This window comes from Salmo salar, chromosome ssa07, assembly GCF_905237065.1.
Source record: "Salmo salar chromosome ssa07, Ssal_v3.1, whole genome shotgun sequence".
Lineage (NCBI taxonomy): Eukaryota > Metazoa > Chordata > Actinopteri > Salmoniformes > Salmonidae > Salmo > Salmo salar.
The window spans coordinates 67,222,449-67,248,207 of record NC_059448.1 but is presented as its reverse complement, the minus strand read 5'-3'; the positions used below and the strand labels follow the sequence as shown (position 1 = coordinate 67,248,207).

The 25,759-nt window shown below is 46.9% G+C and overlaps 1 protein-coding gene across 1 annotated transcript in view; it reads left to right on the top strand.

Moving 5' to 3' along the window:
* The window catches only part of LOC106609851 (rho GTPase-activating protein 8-like), a 69,998-nt gene extending 46,222 nt beyond the window's left edge, over positions 1-23,776 (top strand). The window contains 10 exon segments of the mRNA XM_045722494.1: positions 2,796-2,821; positions 2,824-2,926; positions 3,124-3,210; positions 7,128-7,226; positions 8,390-8,500; positions 8,636-8,709; positions 11,480-11,557; positions 16,949-17,077; positions 19,399-19,502; positions 22,388-23,776. Of these exon segments, the coding sequence (XP_045578450.1) occupies positions 2,796-2,821; positions 2,824-2,926; positions 3,124-3,210; positions 7,128-7,226; positions 8,390-8,500; positions 8,636-8,709; positions 11,480-11,557; positions 16,949-17,077; positions 19,399-19,502; positions 22,388-22,585 (1,009 nt within the window). The 3' untranslated portion in view covers positions 22,586-23,776.
* The last annotated feature ends 1,983 nt before the right edge of the window (positions 23,777-25,759 follow it).

Here is a 25,759-nt window from a genome sequence, read left to right as displayed (position 1 = left end):
GTAGTCCATATCTCCCCTGTAGAATGTCCTCTATGGTCTGTTCTGCTATATGTAGTCCATATCTCCCCTGTAGAACGTCCTCTATGGTCTGTTCTGCTATATGTAGTCCATATCTCCCCTGTAGAACGTCCTCTATGGTCTGTTCTGCTATATGTAGTCCATATCTCTGTAGAATGTCCTCTATGGTCTGTTCTGCTATATGTAGTCCATATCTCCCCTGTAGAATGTCCTCTATGGTCTGTTCTGCTATATGTAGTCCATATCTCCCCTGTAGAATGTCCTCTATGGTCTGTTCTGCTATATGTAGTCCATATCTCTGTAGAACGTCCTCTATGGTCTGTTCTGCTATATGTAGTCCATATCTCCCCTGTAGAATGTCCTCTATGGTCTGTTCTGCTATATGTAGTCCATATCTCTGTAGAATGTCCTCTATGGTCTGTTCTGCTATATGTAGTCCATATCTCTGTAGAATGTCCTCTATGGTCTGTTCTGCTATATGTAGTCCATATCTCCCCTGTAGAACGTCCTCTATGGTCTGTTCTGCTATATGTAGTCCATATCTCTGTAGAATGTCCTCTATGGTCTGTTCTGCTATATGTAGTCCATATCTCTGTAGAATGTCCTCTATGGTCTGTTCTGCTATATGTAGTCCATATCTCTGTAGAATGTCCTCTATGGTCTGTTCTGCTATATGTAGTCCATATCTCTGTAGAACGTCCTCTATGGTCTGTTCTGCTATATGTAGTCCATATCTCTGTAGAATGTCCTCTATGGTCTGTTCTGCTATATGTAGTCCATATCTCTGTAGAACGTCCTCTATGGTCTGTTCTGCTATATGTAGTCCATATCTCTGTAGAATGTCCTCTATGGTCTGTTCTGCTATATGTAGTCCATATCTCTGTAGAACGTCCTCTATGGTCTGTTCTGCTATATGTAGTCCATATCTCTGTAGAATGTCCTCTATGGTCTGTTCTGCTATATGTAGTCCATATCTCTGTAGAATGTCCTCTATGGTCTGTTCTGCTATATGTAGTCCATATCTCTGTAGAACGTCCTCTATGGTCTGTTCTGCTATATGTAGTCCATATCTCTGTAGAATGTCCTCTATGGTCTGTTCTGCTATATGTAGTCCATATCTCTGTAGAATGTCCTCTATGGTCTGTTCTGCTATATGTAGTCCATATCTCTGTAGAACGTCCTCTATGGTCTGTTCTGCTATATGTAGTCCATATCTCCCCTGTAGAATGTCCTCTATGGTCTGTTCTGCTATATGTAGTCCATATCTCCCCTGTAGAACGTCCTCTATGGTCTGTTCTGCTATATGTAGTCCATATCTCTGTAGAACGTCCTCTATGGTCTGTTCTGCTATATGTAGTCCATATCTCTGTAGAACGTCCTCTATGGTCTGTTCTGCTATATGTAGTCCATATCTCCCCTGTAGAATGTCCTCTATGGTCTGTTCTGCTATATGTAGTCCATATCTCTGTAGAACGTCCTCTATGGTCTGTTCTGCTATATGTAGTCCATATCTCTGTAGAATGTCCTCTATGGTCTGTTCTGCTATATGTAGTCCATATCTCTGTAGAATGTCCTCTATGGTCTGTTCTGCTATATGTAGTCCATATCTACAGGGCCTTCAGAAAGTATTCATACCCCTGGACTTATTCCACATTGTATTGTGTTACAGCTTGAATTCAAAATGGATTCATTCTACACACAAATACCCTGTAATGACGAAGTGAAAACATGTTTTTAGACATTTTAGCAAATTGTTTGAAAATTAATTACAGAATTATCTAGTTTACATCAGTATCTCACACCCCTGAGTCAATTCATGTTAGAATCACCTTTTGGTAGCGATTTACAGCAGTGAGTCTTTCTGGGTAATTCTCCCGATTGGCACATATGTTTTTTTCTGTTGCTCATTAGATAAACTGACCTATTCCTCGTAGGGCTGGGCGATATGACGATATTTATATCGCGTGACGATTGGTAAAAACGTCGATCGTTTCATATTCTGCTCTGTCATTTTTATTTCGTTGTGTCGCAAATCACACTCTTTACGACAATATTTTTCCGTTCCATTGGACGTGCCGTGTGGAAGGAAATTTGCAACACAAACAAACATGGAGGAGAGCGAAGGTGACACAGAGCTCATACCTAACATACGGGGCTATGTACATTTCAGCTTTGCATTTTTTATTAATTTGTAAAATTATTCTAAAAACATATTGTGTTTAAGGTCAGTGACACAATTTCAATTGAATCATTTTGGCGCCGCTCCAGAATCTCCCATAAGTGTTCAGTTGAGATCTGGTGACTGAGACGGCCATGGAATATGGTTTACATGGGTTTTCATGCTCATCAAACCATTCGATGAACCTTCCTGTCTTGTGGATGGGAGGGGGGGCATTGGCATCCTATGGGGCCTTACCCACGGTACCCAAAATAACATACATGACCCTAAGCATGATGGGATGTTAATTGCTTAATGAACTCATGAATCACACCTGTGTGGAAGCACATGCTTTCAATATACTTTGTATCCTTCATTTACATTTTACATTTACATTTTAGTCATTTAGCAGACGCTCTTATCCAGAGCGACTTACAGTAGTGAATGCATACATTTCATTTCATTTCATGCATTTTTTTGTACTGGCCCCCCGTGGGAATCGAACCCACAACCCTGGCGTTGCACACACCATGCTCTACCAACTGAGCCAAGAGTTTCCGTTTTATTTTGGGCAGTTACCTGAGTGTTCTGCTCTACTCTCTCCTCTCCCTGGCTGTAGGTATCTGATGTACACTCTGGACCAGTACGTGAGAGTGATTATACGGTAGTGTACTTCCACCATGGTCTCCGCAGCAACAACAAGCCCTCACTACACTGGCTACGAAACGCATACAGAGAATTTGACAGGAAGTAAGTCACCCTGATCTCTCTAACCTACGACTTTTCAAGCCCTCTCAAACAAAATATAACTCGATATGAGCCAGTTTTTCCAGAATTATGTTTACTGTGTGTGTGTGTGTGTGTGTGTGTGTGTGTGTGTGTGTGTGTGTGTGTGTGTGTGTGTGTGTGTGTGTGTGTGTGTGTGTGTCCAATGTATTTCCTGACAGGTACAAGAAGAACCTGAAAGCCCTCTATGTCGTCCATCCTACTAACTTTATCAGAATCATCTGGAATATATTCCAACCACTCATCAGGTATGGTGCCCAGTCATCATTCTACAGTAAATATCTAGAATACAGTATATTCCCACCACTCATCAGGTATGGTGCCCAGTCATCATTCTACAGTAAAGATCTATAATACAGTATATTCCAACCACTCATCAGGTATGGTGCCCAGTCATCATTCTACAGTAAAGCTCTAGAATACAGTATATTCCAACCACTCATCAGGTATGGTGCCCAGTCATCATTCTACAGTAAAGCTCTAGAATACAGTATATTCCAACCACTCATCAGGTATGGTGCCCAGTCATCATTCTACAGTAAAGCTCTAGAATACAGTATATTCCAACCACTCATCAGGTATGGTGCCCAGTCATCATTCTACAGTAAAGATCTAGAATACAGTATATTCCCACCACTCATCAGGTATGGTGCCCAGTCATCATTCTACAGTAAAGCTCTAGAATACAGTATATTCCCACCACTCATCAGGTATGGTGCCCAGTCATCATTCTACAGTAAAGATCTAGAATACAGTATATTCCAACCACTCATCAGGTATGGTGCCCAGTCATCATTCTACAGTAAAGATCTAGAATACAGTATATTCCCACCACTCATCAGGTATGGTGCCCAGTCATCATTCTACAGTAAAGCTCTAGAATACAGTATATTCCAACCACTCATCAGGTATGGTGCCCAGTCATCATTCTACAGTAAAGCTCTAGAATACAGTATATTCCAACCACTCATCAGGTATGGTGCCCAGTCATCATTCTACAGTAAAGCTCTAGAATACAGTATATTCCAACCACTCATCAGGTATGGTGCCCAGTCATCATTCTACAGTAAAGATCTAGAATACAGTATATTCCAACCACTCATCAGGTATGGTGCCCAGTCATCATTCTACAGTAAAGATCTAGAATACAGTATATTCCAACCACTCATCAGGTATGGTGCCCAGTCATCATTCTACAGTAAAGCTCTAGAATACAGTATATTCCAACCACTCATCAGGTATGGTGCCCAGTCATCATTCTACAGTAAAGCTCTAGAATACAGTATATTCCCACCACTCATCAGGTATGGTGCCCAGTCATCATTCTACAGTAAAGCTCTAGAATACAGTATATTCCAACCACTCATCAGGTATGGTGCCCAGTCATCATTCTACAGTAAAGCTCTAGAATACAGTATATTCCAACCACTCATCAGGTATGGTGCCCAGTCATCATTCTACAGTAAAGCTCTAGAATACAGTATATTCCAACCACTCATCAGGTATGGTGCCCAGTCATCATTCTACAGTAAAGCTCTAGAATACAGTATATTCCCACCACTCATCAGGTATGGTGCCCAGTCATCATTCTACAGTAAAGCTCTAGAATACAGTATATTCCAACCACTCATCAGGTATGGTGCCCAGTCATCATTCTACAGTAAAGCTCTAGAATACAGTATATTCCCACCACTCATCAGGTATGGTGCCCAGTCATCATTCTACAGTAAAGCTCTAGAATACAGTATATTCCAACCACTCATCAGGTATGGTGCCCAGTCATCATTCTACAGTAAAGCTCTAGAATACAGTATATTCCCACCACTCATCAGGTATGGTGCCCAGTCATCATTCTACAGTAAAGATCTAGAATACAGTATATTCCAACCACTCATCAGGTATGGTGCCCAGTCATCATTCTACAGTAAAGCTCTAGAATACAGTATATTCCCACCACTCATCAGGTATGGTGCCCAGTCATCATTCTACAGTAAATATCTAGAATACAGTATATTCCAACCACTCATCAGGTATGGTGCCCAGTCATCATTCTACAGTAAAGCTCTAGAATACAGTATATTCCAACCACTCATCAGGTATGGTGCCCAGTCATCATTCTACAGTAAAGCTCTAGAATACAGTATATTCCAACCACTCATCAGGTATGGTGCCCAGTCATCATTCTACAGTAAAGATCTAGAATACAGTATATTCCCACCACTCATCAGGTATGGTGCCCAGTCATCATTATACAGTAAAGCTCTAGAATACAGTATATTCCAACCACTCATCAGGTATGGTGCCCAGTCATCATTCTACAGTAAAGATCTAGAATACAGTATATTCCAACCACTCATCAGGTATGGTGCCCAGTCATCATTCTACAGTAAAGCTCTAGAATACAGTATATTCCAACCACTCATCAGGTATGGTGCCCAGTCATCATTCTACAGTAAAGCTCTAGAATACAGTATATTCCCACCACTCATCAGGTATGGTGCCCAGTCATCATTCTACAGTAAAGCTCTAGAATACAGTATATTCCAACCACTCATCAGGTATGGTGCCCAGTCATCATTCTACAGTAAAGCTCTAGAATACAGTATATTCCAACCACTCATCAGGTATGGTGCCCAGTCATCATTCTACAGTAAAGCTCTAGAATACAGTATATTCCCACCACTCATCAGGTATGGTGCCCAGTCATCATTCTACAGTAAAGCTCTAGAATACAGTATATTCCAACCACTCATCAGGTATGGTGCCCAGTCATCATTCTACAGTAAAGATCTAGAATACAGTATATTCCAACCACTCATCAGGTATGGTGCCCAGTCATCATTCTACAGTAAAGATCTAGAATACAGTATATTCCAACCACTCATCAGGTATGGTGCCCAGTCATCATTCTACAGTAAAGCTCTAGAATACAGTATATTCCAACCACTCATCAGGTATGGTGCCCAGTCATCATTCTACAGTAAAGCTCTAGAATACAGTATATTCCCACCACTCATCAGGTATGGTGCCCAGTCATCATTCTACAGTAAAGATCTAGAATACAGTATATTCCCACCACTCATCAGGTATGGTGCCCAGTCATCATTCTACAGTAAAGCTCTAGAATACAGTATATTCCCACCACTCATCAGGTATGGTGCCCAGTCATCATTCTACAGTAAAGCTCTAGAATACAGTATATTCCAACCACTCATCAGGTATGGTGACCAGTCATCATTCTACAGTAAAGCTCTAGAATACAGTATATTCCCACCACTCATCAGGTATGGTGCCCAGTCATCATTCTACAGTAAAGATCTAGAATACAGTATATTCCCACCACTCATCAGGTATGGTGCCCAGTCATCATTCTACAGTAAAGCTCTAGAATACAGTATATTCCCACCACTCATCAGGTATGGTGCCCAGTCATCATTCTACAGTAAAGATCTAGAATACAGTATATTCCCACCACTCATCAGGTATGGTGCCCAGTCATCATTCTACAGTAAAGCTCTAGAATACAGTATATTCCCACCACTCATCAGGTATGGTGCCCAGTCATCATTCTACAGTAAAGCTCTAGAATACAGTATATTCCCACCACTCATCAGGTATGGTGCCCAGTCATCATTCTACAGTAAAGCTCTAGAATACAGTATATTCCAACCACTCATCAGGTATGGTGCCCAGTCATCATTCTACAGTAAAGCTCTAGAATACAGTATATTCCCACCACTCATCAGGTATGGTGCCCAGTCATCATTCTACAGTAAAGCTCTAGAATACAGTATATTCCCACCACTCATCAGGTATGGTGCCCAGTCATCATTCTACAGTAAAGTTCTAGAATACAGTATATTCCAACCACTCATCAGGTATGGTGCCCAGTCATCATTCTACAGTAAAGCTCTAGAATACAGTATATTCCAACCACTCATCAGGTATGGTGCCCAGTCATCATTCTACAGTAAAGTTCTAGAATACAGTATATTCCAACCACTCATCAGGTATGGTGCCCAGTCATCATTCTACAGTAAAGTTGCCGTTCAGGCCTGTACTGTACATCTCTAAGTCTCGTCTCCACAACAGTATTCATGGCTATGAAAGACGTTTGTCATATTGACTGACCTTTCCAACATTCTGTTCTTCCTGTTTTTTTTAGTCACAAGTTTGGTAAGAAGCTGACCTATGTGAACTACCTGGCTGAGCTCAGAGATCACCTGAGCTGGGATCAGCTCATCATCCCACCTGATGTCCTCAGGTAGGTTACACCTCTATACCACTACCTTAACCCTAACTACCTGACCTTAACCCTAACTACCTGGCTGAGCTCAGAGATCACCTGAGCTGGGATCAGCTCATCATCCCACCTGATGTCCTCAGGTAGGTTACACCTCTATACCACTACCTTAACCCCTGACCTTAACCCTAACTACCTGACCTTAACCCTAACTACCTGGCTGAGCTCAGAGATCACCTGAGCTGGGATCAGCTCATTATCCCACCTGATGTCCTCAGGTAGGTTACATCTCTATACCACTACCTTAACCCCTGACCTTAACCCTAACTACCTGACCTTCACCCTAACTCCCTGACCTTCACCCTGACCTTCTCCCTGACCTTCACCCTAACTCCCTGACCTTCACCCTAACTCCCTGACCTTCACCCTAACTCCCTGACCTTAACCCTAACTCCCTGACCTTCACCCTAACTCCCTGACCTTAACCCTAACTCCCCGACCTTAACCCTAACTCCCCGACCTTAACCCTAACCCCTGACCTTAACCCTAACTACTTGACCTTAACCCCTGACCTTAACCCTGTAGGTACTGTACTGTATTCATGTATCCAACCAGCCACGGAGGTACTGTACTGTATTCATGTATGTAACATACAGTTGAAGTCGGAAGTTTATACATTTAATATACATTTAAACTACATTTATATAGTAGTTTAGTGGAGGTCAAAAAAAAAATCCTGAGATCTTGGCTGATTTCTTTTGATTTTCCCATGATGTCAACTAAAGAGGCACTGCGTTTGAAGGTTGACCTTGAAATACATCCACAGGTACACCTCCAATTGACTCAAATTATGTCAATTAGCCTATCAGAAGCTTCTAAAGCCATGACATCATTTTCTGGAATTTTCCAAGCTGTTTAAAGGCACAGTCAACTTAGTGTATGTAAACTTCTGCCCCACTGGAATTATGATACAGTGAATTATAAGTGAAATAATCTGTCTGTAAACAATTGTTGGAAAGATGACTTGTGTCATGCAGAAAGTAGATGTCCTAACCGACTTGCCAAAACTATAGTTTGTTGACAAGTCATTTGTGGAGTGGTTGAAAAAACAAGTTTTAATGACTCCAACCTAAGTGGATGTAAACTTCCGACTTCAACTTTATATGACCATGTATTTACTACAGGCATGACGAGAGGCTGCAGGCGGCCCAGAAGGGAGGTCCGCACCCCTCATCTAAGACTCCTCCCCCCAGACCTCCCCTGCCCACTCAGCAGTTTGGAGTCAGCCTGCAATAGTGAGTATTTAGCCGAGTCCCCTTTAATCGTCCCCAACCCCCCCCCAGCCGCTCCATATTTCCACCATGGTGATGCCAACTAATATGATGTACCAACACTGCAAGCCGACTGAACTAGACGTGTTCTGTTTCCAGTATTGGTGAGAAGAACCAGGGTGTTATGATCCCTCCTGTGATGTCCCAGACTGTGTCTTATCTCAAAGACAAAGGTAAGAAGCTAGGAGCTGTCTGGTAGGACCTGTCTGGTAGGACCTTGGATCAGGTACAGGACCTCTACAGTAATAGTTGAGGTAGGAGCTGTCTGGTAGGACCTTGGATCAGGTACAGGTCCTCTACAGTAATAGTTGAGGTAGGAGCTGTCTGGTAGGACCTTGGATCAGGTACAGGACCTCTACAGTAATAGTTGAGGTAGGAGCTGTCTGGTAGGACCTTGGATCAGGTACAGGACCTCTACAGTAATAGTTGAGGTAGGAGCTGTCTGGTAGGACCTTGGATCAGGTACAGGTCCTCTACAGTAATAGTTGAGGTAGGGAGCTGTCTGGTAGGACCTTGGATCAGGTACAGGACCTCTACAGTAATAGTTGAGGTAGGAGCTGTCTGGTAGGACCTTGGATCAGGTACAGGACCTCTACAGTAATAGTTGAGGTAGGAGCTGTCTGGTAGGACCTTGGATCAGGTACAGGACCTCTACAGTAATAGTTGAGGTAGGAGCTGTCTGGTAGGGACCTTGGATCAGGTACAGGACCTCTACAGTAATAGTTGAGGTAGGAGCTGTCTGGTAGGACCTTGGATCAGGTACAGGACCTCTACAGTAATAGTTGAGGTAGGAGCTGTCTGGTAGGACCTTGGATCAGGTACAGGACCTCTACAGTAATAGTTGAGGTAGGAACTGTCTGGTAGGACCTTGGATCAGGTACAGGACCTCTACAGTAATAGTTGAGGTAGGAGCTGTCTGGTAGGACCTTGGATCAGGTACAGGTCCTCTACAGTAATAGTTGAGGTAGGAGCTGTCTGGTAGGACCTTGGATCAGGTACAGGACCTCTACAGTAATAGTTGAGGTAGGAGCTGTCTGGTAGGACCTTGGATCAGGTACAGGACCTCTACAGTAATAGTTGAGGTAGGAGCTGTCTGGTAGGACCTTGGATCAGGTACAGGTCCTCTACAGTAATAGTTGAGGTAGGAGCTGTCTGGTAGGACCTTGGATCAGGTACAGGACCTCTACAGTAATAGTTGAGGTAGGAGCTGTCTGGTAGGACCTTGGATCAGGTACAGGACCTCTACAGTAATAGTTGAGGTAGGAGCTGTCTGCTAGGACCTTGGATCAGGTACAGGACCTCTACAGTAATAGTTGAGGTAGGAGCTGTCTGGTAGGACCTTGGATCAGGTACAGGTCCTCTACAGTAATAGTTGAGGTAGGAGCTGTCTGGTAGGACCTTGGATCAGGTACAGGACCTCTACAGTAATAGTTGAGGTAGGAGCTGTCTGGTAGGACCTTGGATCAGGTACAGGTCCTCTACAGTAATAGTTGAGGTAGGAGCTGTCTGGTAGGACCTTGGATCAGGTACAGGACCTCTACAGTAATAGTTGAGGTAGGAGCTGTCTGGTAGGACCTTGGATCAGGTACAGGACCTCTACAGTAATAGTTGAGGTAGGAGCTGTCTGGTAGGACCTTGGATCAGGTACAGGTCCTCTACAGTAATAGTTGAGGTAGGAGCTGTCTGGTAGGACCTTGGATCAGGTACAGGTCCTCTACAGTAATAGTTGAGGTAGGAGCTGTCTGGTAGGACCTTGGATCAGGTACAGGACCTCTACAGTAATAGTTGAGGTAGGAGCTGTCTGGTAGGACCTTGGATCAGGTACAGGACCTCTACAGTAATAGTTGAGGTAGGAGCTGTCTGGTAGGACCTTGGATCAGGTACAGGACCTCTACAGTAATAGTTGAGGTAGGAGCTGTCTGGTAGGACCTTGGATCAGGTACAGGACCTCTACAGTAATAGTTGAGGTAGGAGCTGTCTGGTAGGACCTTGGATCAGGTACAGGACCTCTACAGTAATAGTTGAGGTAGGAGCTGTCTGGTAGGACCTTGGATCAGGTACAGGACCTCTACAGTAATAGTTGAGGTAGGAGCTGTCTGGTAGGACCTTGGATCAGGTACAGGACCTCTACAGTAATAGTTGAGGTAGGAGCTGTCTGGTAGGACCTTGGATCAGGTACAGGACCTCTACAGTAATAGTTGAGGTAGGAACTGTCTGGTAGGACCTTGGATCAGGTACAGGACCTCTACAGTAATAGTTGAGGTAGGAGCTGTCTGGTAGGACCTTGGATCAGGTACAGGTCCTCTACAGTAATAGTTGAGGTAGGAGCTGTCTGGTAGGACCTTGGATCAGGTACAGGTCCTCTACAGTAATAGTTGAGGTAGGAGCTGTCTGGTAGGACCTTGGATCAGGTACAGGACCTCTACAGTAATAGTTGAGGTAGGAGCTGTCTGGTAGGACCTTGGATCAGGTACAGGACCTCTACAGTAATAGTTGAGGTAGGAGCTGTCTGGTAGGACCTTGGATCAGGTACAGGACCTCTACAGTAATAGTTGAGGTAGGAGCTGTCTGGTAGGACCTTGGATCAGGTACAGGACCTCTACAGTAATAGTTGAGGTAGGAGCTGTCTGGTAGGACCTTGGATCAGGTACAGGACCTCTACAGTAATAGTTGAGGTAGGAGCTGTCTGGTAGGACCTTGGATCAGGTACAGGACCTCTACAGTAATAGTTGAGGTAGGAGCTGTCTGGTAGGACCTTGGATCAGGTACAGGACCTCTACAGTAATAGTTGAGGTAGGAGCTGTCTGGTAGGACCTTGGATCAGGTACAGGTCCTCTACAGTAATAGTTGAGGTAGGAGCTGTCTGGTAGGACCTTGGATCAGGTACAGGACCTCTACAGTAATAGCTGTTGAAGCCTTTCACTCCCTCCCACCTCTCCTCAGGCCTCCAGACAGAAGGTATGTTCAGGAGGTCCGCTCGTGTTCAGCTCATCAAGGACGTCCAGAAGCTCTACAACCAGGGTGAGATGGAACCACTATAACATCCATAATAACCTTTATAACATCCATAATAACCTTTATAACCTCTATTAGCTCTTTAACCAGAGGGAGATGGAACCTCTATAACATTCATAATACTACATAACATTCATACTAGATACTGTACAGAGAGAGATTTGTAGAAAACATGACAATTGTAACAATCAATAATTCAATTTCAATACTTTTGAATGTAGCATTTGCGTCAGGGTTGTCCATGGAATCGTTTTACTCTGGACTCAGATAGACTTCCTGTGTGCTCAGTATTCATAATGAAGTTCGATGGTCACCATCAGTCAGAGGATGAATTTGTGGTCCAGGTTTTTTAGCTGCTCAGTTAGTCTGTTATCAGGTCTCTGTCTCTCTTCCTCAGGGGAAGCTCAGTTAGTCTGTTATCAGGTCTCTGTCTCTCTCTTCCTCAGGGGAAGCTCAGTTAGTCTGTTATCAGGTCTCTGTCTCTCTCTTCCTCAGGGGAAGCTCAGTTAGTCTGTTATCAGGTCTCTGTCTCTCTCTTCCTCAGGGGAAGCTCAGTTAGTCTGTTATCAGGTCTCTGTCTCTCTCTTCCTCAGGGGAAGCTCAGTTAGTCGGTTATCAGGTCTCTGTATAGCTGGTCTATGTGCAGAAAGAAGAGTACAACTCTCTGTCTCTCTTCCTCGGGGAAGCTCAGTCTGTTATCAGGTCTCTGTCTCTCTCTTCCTCAGGGGAAGCTCAGTTAGTCTGTTATCAGGTCTCTGTCTCTCTCTTCCTCAGGGGAAGCTCAGTTAGTCTGTTATCAGGTCTCTGTCTCTCTCTTCCTCAGGGGAAGCTCAGTTAGTCTGTTATCAGGTCTCTGTCTCTCTTCCTCAGGGAAGCTCAGTTAGTCTGTTATCAGGTCTCTGTCTCTCTCTTCCTCAGGGGAAGCTCAGTTAGTCTGTTATCAGGTCTCTGTCTCTCTCTTCCTCAGGGGAAGCTCAGTTAGTCTGTTATCAGGTCTCTGTCTCTCTCTTCCTCAGGGGAAGCTCAGTTAGTCTGTTATCAGGTCTCTGTCTCTCTTCCTCAGGGAAGCTCAGTTAGTCTGTTATCAGGTCTCTGTCTCTCTCTTCCTCAGGGGAAGCTCAGTTAGTCTGTTATCAGGTCTCTGTCTCTCTCTTCCTCAGGGGAAGCTCAGTTAGTCTGTTATCAGGTCTCTGTCTCTCTCTTCCTCAGGGGAAGCTCAGTTAGTCTGTTATCAGGTCTCTGTCTCTCCTCCTCAGGGAAGCTCAGTTAGTCTGTTATCAGGTCTCTGTCTCTCTCTTCCTCAGGGGAAGCTCAGTTAGTCTGTTATCAGGTCTCTGTCTCTCTCTTCCTCAGGGGAAGCTCAGTTAGTCTGTTATCAGGTCTCTGTCTCTCTCTTCCTCAGGGGAAGCTCAGTTAGTCTGTTATCAGGACTCTGTCTCTCTTCCTCAGGGAAGCTCAGTTAGTCTGTTATCAGGTCTCTGTCTCTCTCTTCCTCAGGGGAAGCTCAGTTAGTCTGTTATCAGGTCTCTGTCTCTCTCTTCCTCAGGGGAAGCTCAGTTAGTCTGTTATCAGGTCTCTGTCTCTCTCTTCCTCAGGGGAAGCTCAGTTAGTCTGTTATCAGGACTCTGTCTCTCTTCCTCAGGGAAGCTCAGTTAGTCTGTTATCAGGTCTCTGTCTCTCTCTTCCTCAGGGGAAGCTCAGTTAGTCTGTTATCAGGTCTCTGTCTCTCTTCCTCAGGGAAGCTCAGTTAGTCTGTTATCAGGTCTCTGTCTCTCTCTTCCTCAGGGGAAGCTCAGTTAGTCTGTTATCAGGTCTCTGTCTCTCTCTTCCTCAGGGGAAGCTCAGTTAGTCTGTTATCAGGTCTCTGTGTCTCTCTTCCTCAGGGAAGCTCAGTTAGTCTGTTATCAGGTCTCTGTCTCTCTCTTCCTCAGGGAAGCTCAGTTAGTCTGTTATCAGGTCTCTGTCTCTCTCTTCCTCAGGGGAAGCTCAGTTAGTCTGTTATCAGGTCTCTGTCTCTCTCTTCCTCAGGGAAGCTCAGTTAGTCTGTTATCAGGTCTCTGTCTCTCTCTTCCTCAGGGAAGCTCAGTTAGTCTGTTATCAGGTCTCTGTCTCTCTTCCTCAGGGGAAGCTCAGTTAGTCTGTTATCAGGTCTCTGTCTCTCTCTTCCTCAGGGGAAGCTCAGTTAGTTTGTTATCAGGTCTCTGTCTCTCCTCCTCAGGGGAAGCTCAGTTAGTCTGTTATCAGGTCTCTGTCTCTCTTCCTCAGGGAAGCTCAGTTAGTCTGTTATCAGGTCTCTGTCTCTCTCTTCCTCAGGGAAAGCTCAGTTAGTCTGTTATCAGGTCTCTGTCTCTCTCTTCCTCAGGGAAGCTCAGTTAGTCTGTTATCAGGTCTCTGTCTCTCTCCTCCTCAGGGAAGCTCAGTTAGTCTGTTATCAGGTCTCTGTCTCTCTCTTCCTCAGGGGAAGCTCAGTTAGTCTGTTATCAGGTCTCTGTCTCTCTCTTCCTCAGGGAAGCTCAGTTAGTCTGTTATCAGGTCTCTGTCTCTCTCTTCCTCAGGGGAAGCTCAGTTAGTCTGTTATCAGGTCTCTGTCTCTCTCCTCCTCAGGGAAGCTCAGTTAGTCTGTTATCAGGTCTCTGTCTCTCTCTTCCTCAGGGGAAGCTCAGTTAGTCTGTTATCAGGTCTCTGTCTCTCTCTTCCTCAGGGAAGCTCAGTTAGTCTGTTATCAGGTCTCTGTCTCTCTCTTCCTCAGGGAAGCTCAGTTAGTCTGTTATCAGGTCTCTGTCTCTCTTCCTCAGGGGAAGCTCAGTTAGTCTGTTATCAGGTCTCTGTCTCTCTCTTCCTCAGGGGAAGCTCAGTTAGTTTGTTATCAGGTCTCTGTCTCTCCTCCTCAGGGGAAGCTCAGTTAGTCTGTTATCAGGTCTCTGTCTCTCTTCCTCAGGGAAGCTCAGTTAGTCTGTTATCAGGTCTCTGTCTCTCTCTTCCTCAGGGAAAGCTCAGTTAGTCTGTTATCAGGTCTCTGTCTCTCTCCTCCTCAGGGAAGCTCAGTTAGTCTGTTATCAGGTCTCTGTCTCTCTCTTCCTCAGGGGAAGCTCAGTTAGTCTGTTATCAGGTCTCTGTCTCTCTCTTCCTCAGGGAAGCTCAGTTAGTCTGTTATCAGGTCTCTGTCTCTCTCTTCCTCAGGGGAAGCTCAGTTAGTCTGTTATCAGGTCTCTGTCTCTCTCCTCCTCAGGGAAGCTCAGTTAGTCTGTTATCAGGTCTTTGTCTCTCTCTTCCTCAGGGAAGCTCACTTAGTCTGTTATCAGGTCTCTGTCTCTCTCTTCCTCAGGGAAGCTCAGTTAGTCTGTTATCAGGTCTCTGTCTCTCTCTTCCTCAGGGAAGCTCAGTTAGTCTGTTATCAGGTCTCTGTCTCTCTTCCTCAGGGGAAGCTCAGTTAGTCTGTTATCAGGTCTCTGTCTCTCTTCCTCAGGGGAAGCTCAGTTAGTCTGTTATCAGGTCTCTGTCTCTCCTCCTCAGGGAAGCTCAGTTAGTCTGTTATCAGGTCTCTGTCTCTCCTCCTCAGGGAAGCTCAGTTAGTCTGTTATCAGGTCTCTGTCTTTCTTCATCAGGGGAAGCTCAGTTAGTCTGTTATCAGGACTCTGTCTCTCTTCCTCAGGGAAGCTTAGTTAGTCTGTTATCAGGTCTCTGTCTCTCTCCTCCTCAGGGAAGCTCAGTTAGTCTGTTATCAGGTCTTTGTCTCTCTCTTCCTCAGGGAAGCTCAGTTAGTCTGTTATCAGGTCTCTGTCTCTCTTCCTCAGGGAAGCTCAGTTAGTCTGTTATCAGGTCTCTGTCTCTCTTCCTCAGGGAAGCTCAGTTAGTCTGTTATCAGGTCTCTGTCTCTCTTCCTCAGGGAAGCTCAGTTCGTCTGTTATCAGGTCTCTGTATAGCTGGTCTATGTGCAGAAAGAAGAGTACAACTCTCTGTCTCTCTTCCTCGGGGAAGCTCAGTCTGTTATCAGGTCTCTGTCTCTCTTCCTCAGGGAAGCTCAGTTAGTCTGTTATCAGGTCTCTGTCTCTCTCTTCCTCAGGGAAGCTCAGTTAGTCTGTTATCAGGTCTCTGTCTCTCTCTTCCTCAGGGGAAGCTCAGTTAGTCTGTTATCAGGTCTCTGTCTCTCTTCCTCAGGGGAAGCTCAGTTAGTCTGTTATCAGGTCTCTGTCTCTCCTCCTCAGGGAAGCTCAGTTAGTCTGTTATCAGGTCTCTGTCTTTCTTCCTCAGGGGAAGCTCAGTTAGTCTGTTATCAGGTCTCTGTCTCTCTTCCTCAGGGAAGCTCAGTTAGTCTGTTATCAGGACTCTGTCTTTCTTCCTCAGGGAAGCTCAGTTAGTCTGTTATCAGGACTCTGTCTCTCTTCCTCAGGGAAGCTCAGTTAGTCTGTTATCAGGTCTCTGTCTCTCTCCTCCTCAGGGAAGCTCAGTTAGTCTGTTATCAGGTCTCTGTCTCTCTCTTCCTCAGGGAAGCTCAGTTAGTCTGTTATCAGGTCTCTGTCTCTCCTCCTCAGGGAAGCTCAGTTAGTCTGTTATCAGGTCTCTGTCTCTCTTCCTCAGGGAAGCTCAGTTCGTCTGTTATCAGGTCTCTGTATAGCTGGTCTATGTGCAGAAAGAAGAGTACAACTCTCTGTCTCTCTTCCTCGGGGAAGCTCAGTCTGTTATCAGGTCTCTGTCTCTCTTCCTCAGGGAAGCTCAGTTAGTCTTTTATCAGGTCTCTGTCTCTCTCTTCCTCAGGGAAGCTCAGTTAGTCTGTTATCAGGTCTCTGTCTCTCTTCCTCAGGGAAGCTCAGTTAGTCTGTTATCAGGTCTCTGTCTCTCCTCCTCAGGGAAGCTCAGTTAGTCTGTTATCAGGTCTCTGTCTCTCCTCCTCAGGGAAGCTCAGTTAGTCTGTTATCAGGTCTCTGTCTTTCTTCCTCAGGGGAAGCTCAGTTAGTCTGTTATCAGGTCTCTGTCTCTCTTCCTCAGGGAAGCTCAGTTCGTCTGTTATCAGGTCTCTGTCTCTCTTCCTCAGGGAAGCTCAGTTCGTCTGTTATCAGGTCTCTGTATAGCTGGTCTATGTGCAGAAAGAAGAGTACAACTCTCTGTCTCTCTTCCTCGGGGAAGCTCAGTCTGTTATCAGGTCTCTGTCTCTCTTCCTCAGGGAAGCTCAGTCTGTTATCAGGTCTCTGTCTCTCTTCCTCAGGGAAGCTCAGTTAGTCTGTTATCAGGTCTCTGTCTCTCTCTTCCTCAGGGAAGCTCAGTTAGTCTGTTATCAGGTCTCTGTCTCTCTCTTCCTCAGGGGAAGCTCAGTTAGTCTGTTATCAGGTCTCTGTCTCTCTCTTCCTCAGGGGAAGCTCAGTTAGTCTGTTATCAGGTCTCTGTCTCTCTCCTCCTCAGGGAAGCCAGTGGTGTTTGAGCAGTATGGAGACATCCATGTGCCTGCTGTCATCCTGAAGACCTTCCTCAGAGAGCTTCCTGAACCCCTGCTCACCTTCGCCCTCTACCACCAGATACAGGACATCGTCCGTAAGTACATGTGCCTGCCGAGGCTTTTTTAGCTCTGCAGGCTAACACACTGTTGTAACACACTGTTGTAACACACTGTTGTAACACACTGTTGTAACACACTGTTGTAACACACTGTTGTAACACACTGTTGTAACACACTGTTGTAACACACTGTTGTGACACACTGTTGTGACACACTGTTGTAACACACTGTTGTAACACACTGTTGTAACACACTGTTGTAACACACTGTTGGAACACACTGTTGAACACACTGTTGAACACACTGTTGAACACACTGTTGTAACACACTGTTGTAACACACTGTTGTGACACACTGTTGGAACACACTGTTGGAACACACTGTTGGAACACACTGTTGTAACACACTGTTGAACACACTGTTGTAACACACTGTTGTGACACACTGTTGTGACACACTGTTGTGACACACTGTTGTAACACACTGTTGTAACACACTGTTGTACACACTGTTGAACACACTGTTGTAACACACTGTTGTAACACACTGTTGTAACACACTGTTGTGACACACTGTTGTAACACACTGTTGTGACACACTGTTGTACACACTGTTGAACACACTGTTGTAACACACTGTTGGACACACTGTTGTAACACACTGTTGGAACACACTGTTGGAACACACTGTTGTAACACACTGTTGTAACACACTGTTGAACACACTGTTGTGACACACTGTTGGACACACTGTTGTGAGAAGGGTCCAATAATATTCGTTTTTCTAGAGAGTTTCTCCGTCAGCATCGTTCACACGCCCTCTTAAGCCTTAGCTCCACCCATCTCTTTAAAATGTCACATGTCGACGGCTCTCTCGTTGTCGTCGACGGCTCTCTCGTTGTCGACGACGGCTCTCTCGTTGTCGACGACGGCTCTCTCGTTGTCGACGACGGCTCTCTCTCTGTCGTCGTCGACGGCTCTCTCTGTTGAGAGAGACTCGTGATTCGAAATGGTCGGTGATTTGTTTATTTTCTTGGCTTTCGAAGATTTTAGAAAGGCAGGGCAGGATGGATATAGGTCTATAACAGTTTGGGTCTAGAGTGTCTCCCCCTTTGAAGAGGGGGGGATGACCGCTGCAGCTTTCCAATCTTTGGGGATCTCAGATGATACAAAAAAGAGATTGAACAGGCTAGTAATAGGGGTTGCAACAATATCGGCGGATACATTTAGAAAGAGAGGGTCCAGATTGTCTAGCCCGGCTGTTTTGTAGGGATCCAGGTTTTGCAGCTCTTTCAGAACATCAGCTATCTAGATTTGGGTGAAGGAGAAGCGGGGGGAAGGGGGGCTTGGGCAAGTTTCTGCGGGAGATGCAGAGCTGTTGGCCGGGGTTGGGGTAGCCAGGTGGAAAGCATTGCCAGCCGTAGAAAAATTCTTATTGAAATCATCGATTATCGTAGATTTATCAGTGGTAACAGTGTTTCCTATCCTCAGTGCAGTGGGCAGCTGGGAGGAGGTGCTCTTATTCTCCATGGACTTTACAGTGTCCCAGAACTTTTTTGAGTTTGTACTACAGGATGCAAATTTCTGTTTGAAAAAGCTAGCCTTAGCTTTCCTAACTGCCTGTGTATATTGGTTCCTAACTTCCTGGGAAAGTTGCATATCGCGGGGGCTATTCGATGCTAATTCAGTACGCCACAGGATGTTTTTGTGCTGGTCAAGGGCAGTCTGGGGTGAACCAAGGGCTATATCTGTTCTTAGTTGTACATTTTTTGAATGGGGCATGCTTATTTAAGATGGTGAGGAAGGCACTTTTAAGGAATAACCAGGCATCCTCTACTGATGGGATGAGGTCAATATCCTTCCAGGATACCCGGGCCAGGTCGATTAGAAAGGCCTACTAGCTGAAGTGTTTTAGGGAGCATTTGACAGTGATGAGTGGAGGTCGTTTGACCGCAGACCCATTACGGACGCAGACAATGAGGCAGTGATCGCTGAGATCCTGGTTGAAGACAGCAGAGGTGTATTTAGAGGGCAAGTTGGTCAGGTTACGGATTTAGGGTTGTACCTGGTAGGTTCCTTGATCATTTGTGTGATCGTAGGACGGACAGGGTGTTAAGCATATCCCAGTTTAGGTCAACATTGGAATTCATATCTCCAGATCCCAGAAGTTTGTGAAGTAGAAACTTGCAACAATATACTCATTTAACGACCCTACTGTGAAGTAGGAACCTGCATCAATTGCCCAACTTCCTGAATTGGGTCACATATGAAACCGACCGTGGTGACCCAGTCTATCTGAACTGAAAAGAGAACCTCAACATGCATTGTAATGTGTGACATGCAGCTTGTTGTTCCAGGAGTGGAGAGCAGCCTACGAGTGACCACCTGTAAACACATCCTAGAGAGTCTACCAGAACACAACTACATGGTGTTGAAGTACCTGCTCTGTTTCCTGAACATGGTAACAGCACCGCACGGCAACGCACAACACCGCACCGGCAACACACAACGCAACACACCACACCGTACGGAAACACACCACACCGCACGGCAACACACCGCAACACATAACGCTGCACGGAAACGCACAGCGCCGCACGACAACGCACAACACCGCACCGGCAACACACAACGCAACACACCACACCGTACGGAAACACACCACACCGCACGGCAACACACCGCAACACATAACGCCGCACGGCAACACACCACGCCGCATGGCAACACACCGCAACAGACAACACCGCACGGCAACACACAACACCGCACGGCAACACACAACACCGCACCGGCAACACACAACGCAACACACCACACCGTACGGAAACACACCACACCGCACGGCAACACACCGCAACACATAACGCTGCACGGAAACACACAACGCCGCACGGCAACACACCACGCTGCATGGCAACACACCGCAACAGACAACACCGCACGGCAACACACAACACCGCACGGCAACACACAACACCGCACGGCAACACACAACACCGCACGGCAACACACCGCAACACACGACACCGCACGGCAACACACAACACCGCACGGCAACACACCACACCGCAACACATAACGCTGCACGGAAACACACAACGCCGCACGGCAACACACCACGCCGCATGGCAACACACCGCAACAGACAACACCGCACGGCAACACACAACACCGCACGGCAACACACAACACCGCACGGCAACACACCGCAACACACCGCAACACACAACGCTGCACGGAAACACACCGCACGGCGACACACCATGCCGCACGGCAACCACACCACGCCACATGGCAACACACCACGGCAACACACAACACCGCAACAGACAACACCGCAACACACATTTACATTTTACATTTTAGTCATTTAGCAGACGCTCTTATCCAGAGCGACTTACAGTAAGTAGTGAATGCATACATTTCATACATTTTTTTTTTTTTTTTTAATCATTATTATTTTTTCTCCGTACTGGTCCCCGTGGAATCGAACCCACAACCCTGGCGTTGCAAACACCATGCTCTGCCGAGCCACACAGGACTACACACAACACCACACAACACCGCACGGCAACACCGCACGGCAACACCGCACGGCAACATAGTGCTGAAGTGCCGCTCTGCTTCCTCTTCGTGATCAGAACCACGTCATTAAACAGAACACCATTATCCTTCTATCGGGCTGCACGGCTGATGTTCTGGCCCGTCTCCACAATACAACCCAGCTGCCAAAACTTAACATCTCAGGCTTTGGTCCTTCATATGAAGACAGTCTCTTTACACAATGTAATGTTCTTAAAATACAACATCTCAAAGCCCACTGAATAAATATTACTGAAAATGCCTGTTTTTTTTTAGGGGGGAGGCTGTAAATCAAAATGCACAGCGAAATGAATGCCGGTAGACGTTTTAGGACAAAAACAAAAAACGGACCACTACAATAATATTCCACTGTTGCGAAAAATCAAACCCACTTCCCCTCTGTCCCGTGTGAAACGCTGAGCTTTCAATTGTAGAAACCCTTCTCTCCAGAACTAACCCACAAGGCCTCAGACAGGAAGACTGCAGGTGTGTCCCAAACAGCACCCTGGCCCCTATATAGTGCACTACTTTTAACCAGGAGCCGTAGGGAATAGGGAGCCATTTTGGGATGAGGGCTTGCTCTGATCCAGATCGTAAGACTCCCAGGCTATGTATAAAGTTCTCCGGTAGACAGAATAATGCTGAGCATCACTCTCTGAGACTTTACATTCACTTCTCATGGTGATGTTAATATAATGCTGCTTGTCTGTAACCCGCAGGTTAATATGGGGAGACTGTATTAGACTGTATCATCTAGTCAGATCTCTCCTGGGTGACCGGGCTGATGGGAGACTGGTTACCAGACCGGGCTGATGGGGGAGACTGGTTACCAGACCGGGCTGATGGGAGACTGGTTACCAGACCGGGCTGATGGGGGAGACTGGTTACCAGACCGGGCTGATGGGAGACTGGTTACCAGACCGGGCTGATGGGAGACTGGTTACCAGACCGGGCTGATGGGAGACTGGTTACCGGACCGGGCTGACGCGGGGAGACTGGTTACCAGACCGGGCTGACGGGGGAGACTGGTTACCAGACCGGGCTGATGGGGGAGACTGGTTACCAGACCGGGCTGATGGGAGACTGGTTACCAGACCGGGCTGAGGGGGACTGGTTACCAGACCGGGCTGATGGGAGACTGGTTACCAGACCGGGCTGATGGGGAGACTGGTTACCAGACCGGGCTGATGGGGGAGACTGGTTACCAGACCGGGCTGATGGGAGACTGGTTACCAGACCGGGCTGATGGGGGGAGACTGGTTACCAGACCGGGCTGATGGGGGAGACTGGTTACCAGACCGGGCTGATGGGAGACTGGTTACCAGACCGGGCTGACGGGGGAGACTGGTTACCAGACCGGGCTGATGGGGGAGACTGGTTACCAGACCGGGCTGATGGGGGAGACTGGTTACCAGACCGGGCTGACGGGAGACTGGTTACCAGACCGGGCTGATGGGAGACTGGTTACCAGACCGGGCTGATGGGAGACTGGTTACCAGACCGGGCTGATGGGAGGCTGTTAAAGGGCTTTTTGTGGATTAGCAGGCTTCTGTTCCACCATGTACTGTGTCAAACCAATAGGAGTAAAATACATTCCTGGAATAACAGGTCTTCTGTTGTCATACAGATCATTAGGATGTTGCCATTTTATATGTGGACTAGGTTGAATGGCAGGCAGTCTGTTTAGTCATGATCAAGTGTAAACACTTTCTCTCTCTCTCTCTCTCTCCCTCTTCTCCTCCCTTCCTCCTCCTCCTCCAGGTCTCTCAGCAGAGTATCGTCAACAAGATGTCTCCCTCCAACCTGGCTTGTGTGTTTGGTGTCAATCTGTCCTGGCCTTCTCAGGGTTCTGTCTCTCTGACATCTCTAACGCCGCTCAACATCTTCACTGAGATCCTTATAGAACATTATCATACAGTCTTCAGCTCCCGCTGCCCACAAGCAGAGGTACTGCCCTGATACCTGCCCTGATACCAGCCCTGATACCAGCCCTGGTACCTGCCCTGGTACCAGCCCTGATACCAGCCCTGATACCTGCCCCTGATACCTGCCCCTGATACCAGCCCTGATACCAGCCCCAGATACCTGCCCCAGATACCTGCCCCAGATACCTGCCCTGATACCAGCCCTGATACCTGCCCTGGTGCCAGCCCTGATACCAGCCCTGATACCTGCCCTGATACCCGCCCTGATACCAGCCCCTGATACCAGCCCTGATACCTGCCCTGATACCAGCCCTGATACCAGCCCTGATACCTGCCCTGATACCAGCCCTGATACCTGCCCTGATACCTGCCCTGATACCTGCCCTGATACCTGCCCTGATACCTGCCCTGATACCTGCCCTGATACCCGCCCTGATACCTGCCCTGATACCAGGCACAGCCAACCACCGCACGGACAGGCTCCACTACACAGCCAACCACCCCACGGACAGGCTCCACTACACAGCCAACCACCCCACAGACAGGCTCCACTACACAGCCAACCACCCCACAGACAGGCTCCACTACACAGCCAACCACCGCACGGACAGGCTCCACTACACAGCCAACCACCCCACAGACAGGCTCCACTACACAGCCAACCACCCCACAGACAGGCTCCACTACACAGCCAACCACCCCACAGACAGGCTCCACTACACAGCCAACCACCCCACAGACAGGCTCCACTACACAGCCAACCACCGCACAGACAGGCTCCACTACACAGCCAACCACCCCACAGACAGGCTCCACTACACAGCCAACCACCCCACGGACAGGCTCCACTACACAGCCAACCACCCCACAGACAGGCTCCACTACACAGCCAACCACCCCACGGACAGGCTCCACTACACAGCCAACCACCCCACAGACAGGCTCCACTACACAGCCAGACACCTTGCTACTCAACCCAACAAAACGGACACCCTGTGATGACCTGTTTTGAAGAATGTCCCGACCACCTGTTGCTCCTGAGACAAGATGGCTCCCAGAATCAGTTCCTTTTCCTTTCTCCCGTGACATAATCCAGTTTGTTTTGCTACATTACTGACTGACATGTTGTTGCAGTGTCATGTACACATTTAAAGTGGCGGTTAAATAAAAAAACAACAACATTGACAACTTTCATAACAGTTACATACCAATATATATTTTTAATAAAAATAAATAAATAAATAAAAAATGTGTTGTTAAATGACTAGCCTGCTCATATGGTTCTTGAACACTTAGTTTGTCAGCAGATTGTGGTTTTCCTGCTGGAGTTAATAACAACAGGTCTATACTGCCCCCTACTGTAGTAACAACAGGTCTATACTGCCCCCTACTGGAGTAACAACAGGTCTATACTGCCCCCTACTGTAGTAACAACAGGTCTATACTGCCCCCTACTGGAGTAACAGGTCTATACTGCCCCCTACTGTAGTAACAACAGGTCTATACTGCCCCCTACTGGAGTAACAGGTCTATACTGCCCCCTACTGTAGAAACAACAGGTCTATACTGCCCCCTACTGGAGTAACAACAGGTCTATACTGCCCCCTACTGTAGTAACAACAGGTCTATACTGCCCCTACTGGAGTAACAACAGGTCTATACTGCCCCCTACTGTAGTAACAACAGGTCTATACTGCCCCCCTACTGGAGTAACAACAGGTCTATACTGCCCCCTACTGTAGTAACAACAGGTCTATACTGCCCCCTACTGTAGTAACAACAGGTCTATACTGCCCCCTACTGTAGTAACAACAGGTCTATACTGCCCCCTACTGTAGTAACAACAGGTCTATACTGCCCCCTACTGTAGTAACAACAGGTCTATATTGCCCCCTACTGGAGTAACAACAGGTCTATACTGCCCCCTACTGTAGTAACAACAGGTCTATACTGCCCCCTACTGTAGTAACAACAGGTCTATACTGCCCCCTACTGGAGTAACAACAGGTCTATACTGCCCCCTACTGGAGTAACAGGTCTATACTGCCCCCTACTGTAGTAACAACAGGTCTATACTGCCCCCTACTGTAGTAACAACAGGTCTATACTGCCCCCCTACTGGAGTAACAACAGGTCTATACTGCCCCCTACTGGAGTAACAACAGGTCTATACTGCCCCCTACTGGAGTAACAACAGGTCTATACTGCCCCCCTACTGGAGTAACAACAGGTCTATACTGCCCCCTACTGGAGTAACAACAGGTCTATACTGCCCCCTGCTGGAGTAACAACAGGTCTATACTGCCCCCTACTGGAGTAACAACAGGTCTATACTGCCCCTACTGGAGTAACAACAGGTCTATACTGCCCCCTACTGGAGTAACAACAGGTCTATACTGCCCCCCTACTGGAGTAACAACAGGTCTATACTGCCCCCTACTGTAGTAACAACAGGTCTATACTGCCCCCCTACTGGAGTAACAACAGGTCTATACTGCCCCCCTACTGTACTAACAACAGGTCTATACTGCCCCCCTACTGGAGTAACAACAGGTCTATACTGCCCCCTACTGGAGTAACAACAGGTCTATACTGCCCCCTACTGGAGTAACAACAGGTCTATACTGCCCCCTACTGTAGTAACAACAGGTCTATACTGCCCCCCTACTGTAGTAACAACAGGTCTATACTGCCCCTACTGTAGTAACAACAGGTCTATACTGCCCCCCTACTGGAGTAACAACAGGTCTATACTGCCCCCTACTGTAGTAACAACAGGTCTATACTGCCCCCTACTGGAGTAACAACAGGTCTATACTGCCCCTACTGGAGTAACAACAGGTCTATACTGCCCCCTACTGTAGTAACAACAGGTCTATACTGCCCCCTACTGGAGTAACAACAGGTCTATACTGCCCCTACTGGAGTAACAACAGGTCTATACTGCCCCCTACTGGAGTAACAACAGGTCTATACTGCCCCCTACTGGAGTAACAACAGGTCTATACTGCCCCCTACTGGAGTAACAACAGGTCTATACTGCCCCCCTACTGGAGTAACAACAGGTCTATACTGCCCCCCTACTGGAGTAACAACAGGTCTATACTGCCCCCCTACTGGAGTAACAACAGGTCTATACTGCCCCCTACTGGAGTAACAACAGGTCTATACTGCCCCCTACTGGAGTAACAACAGGTCTATACTGCCC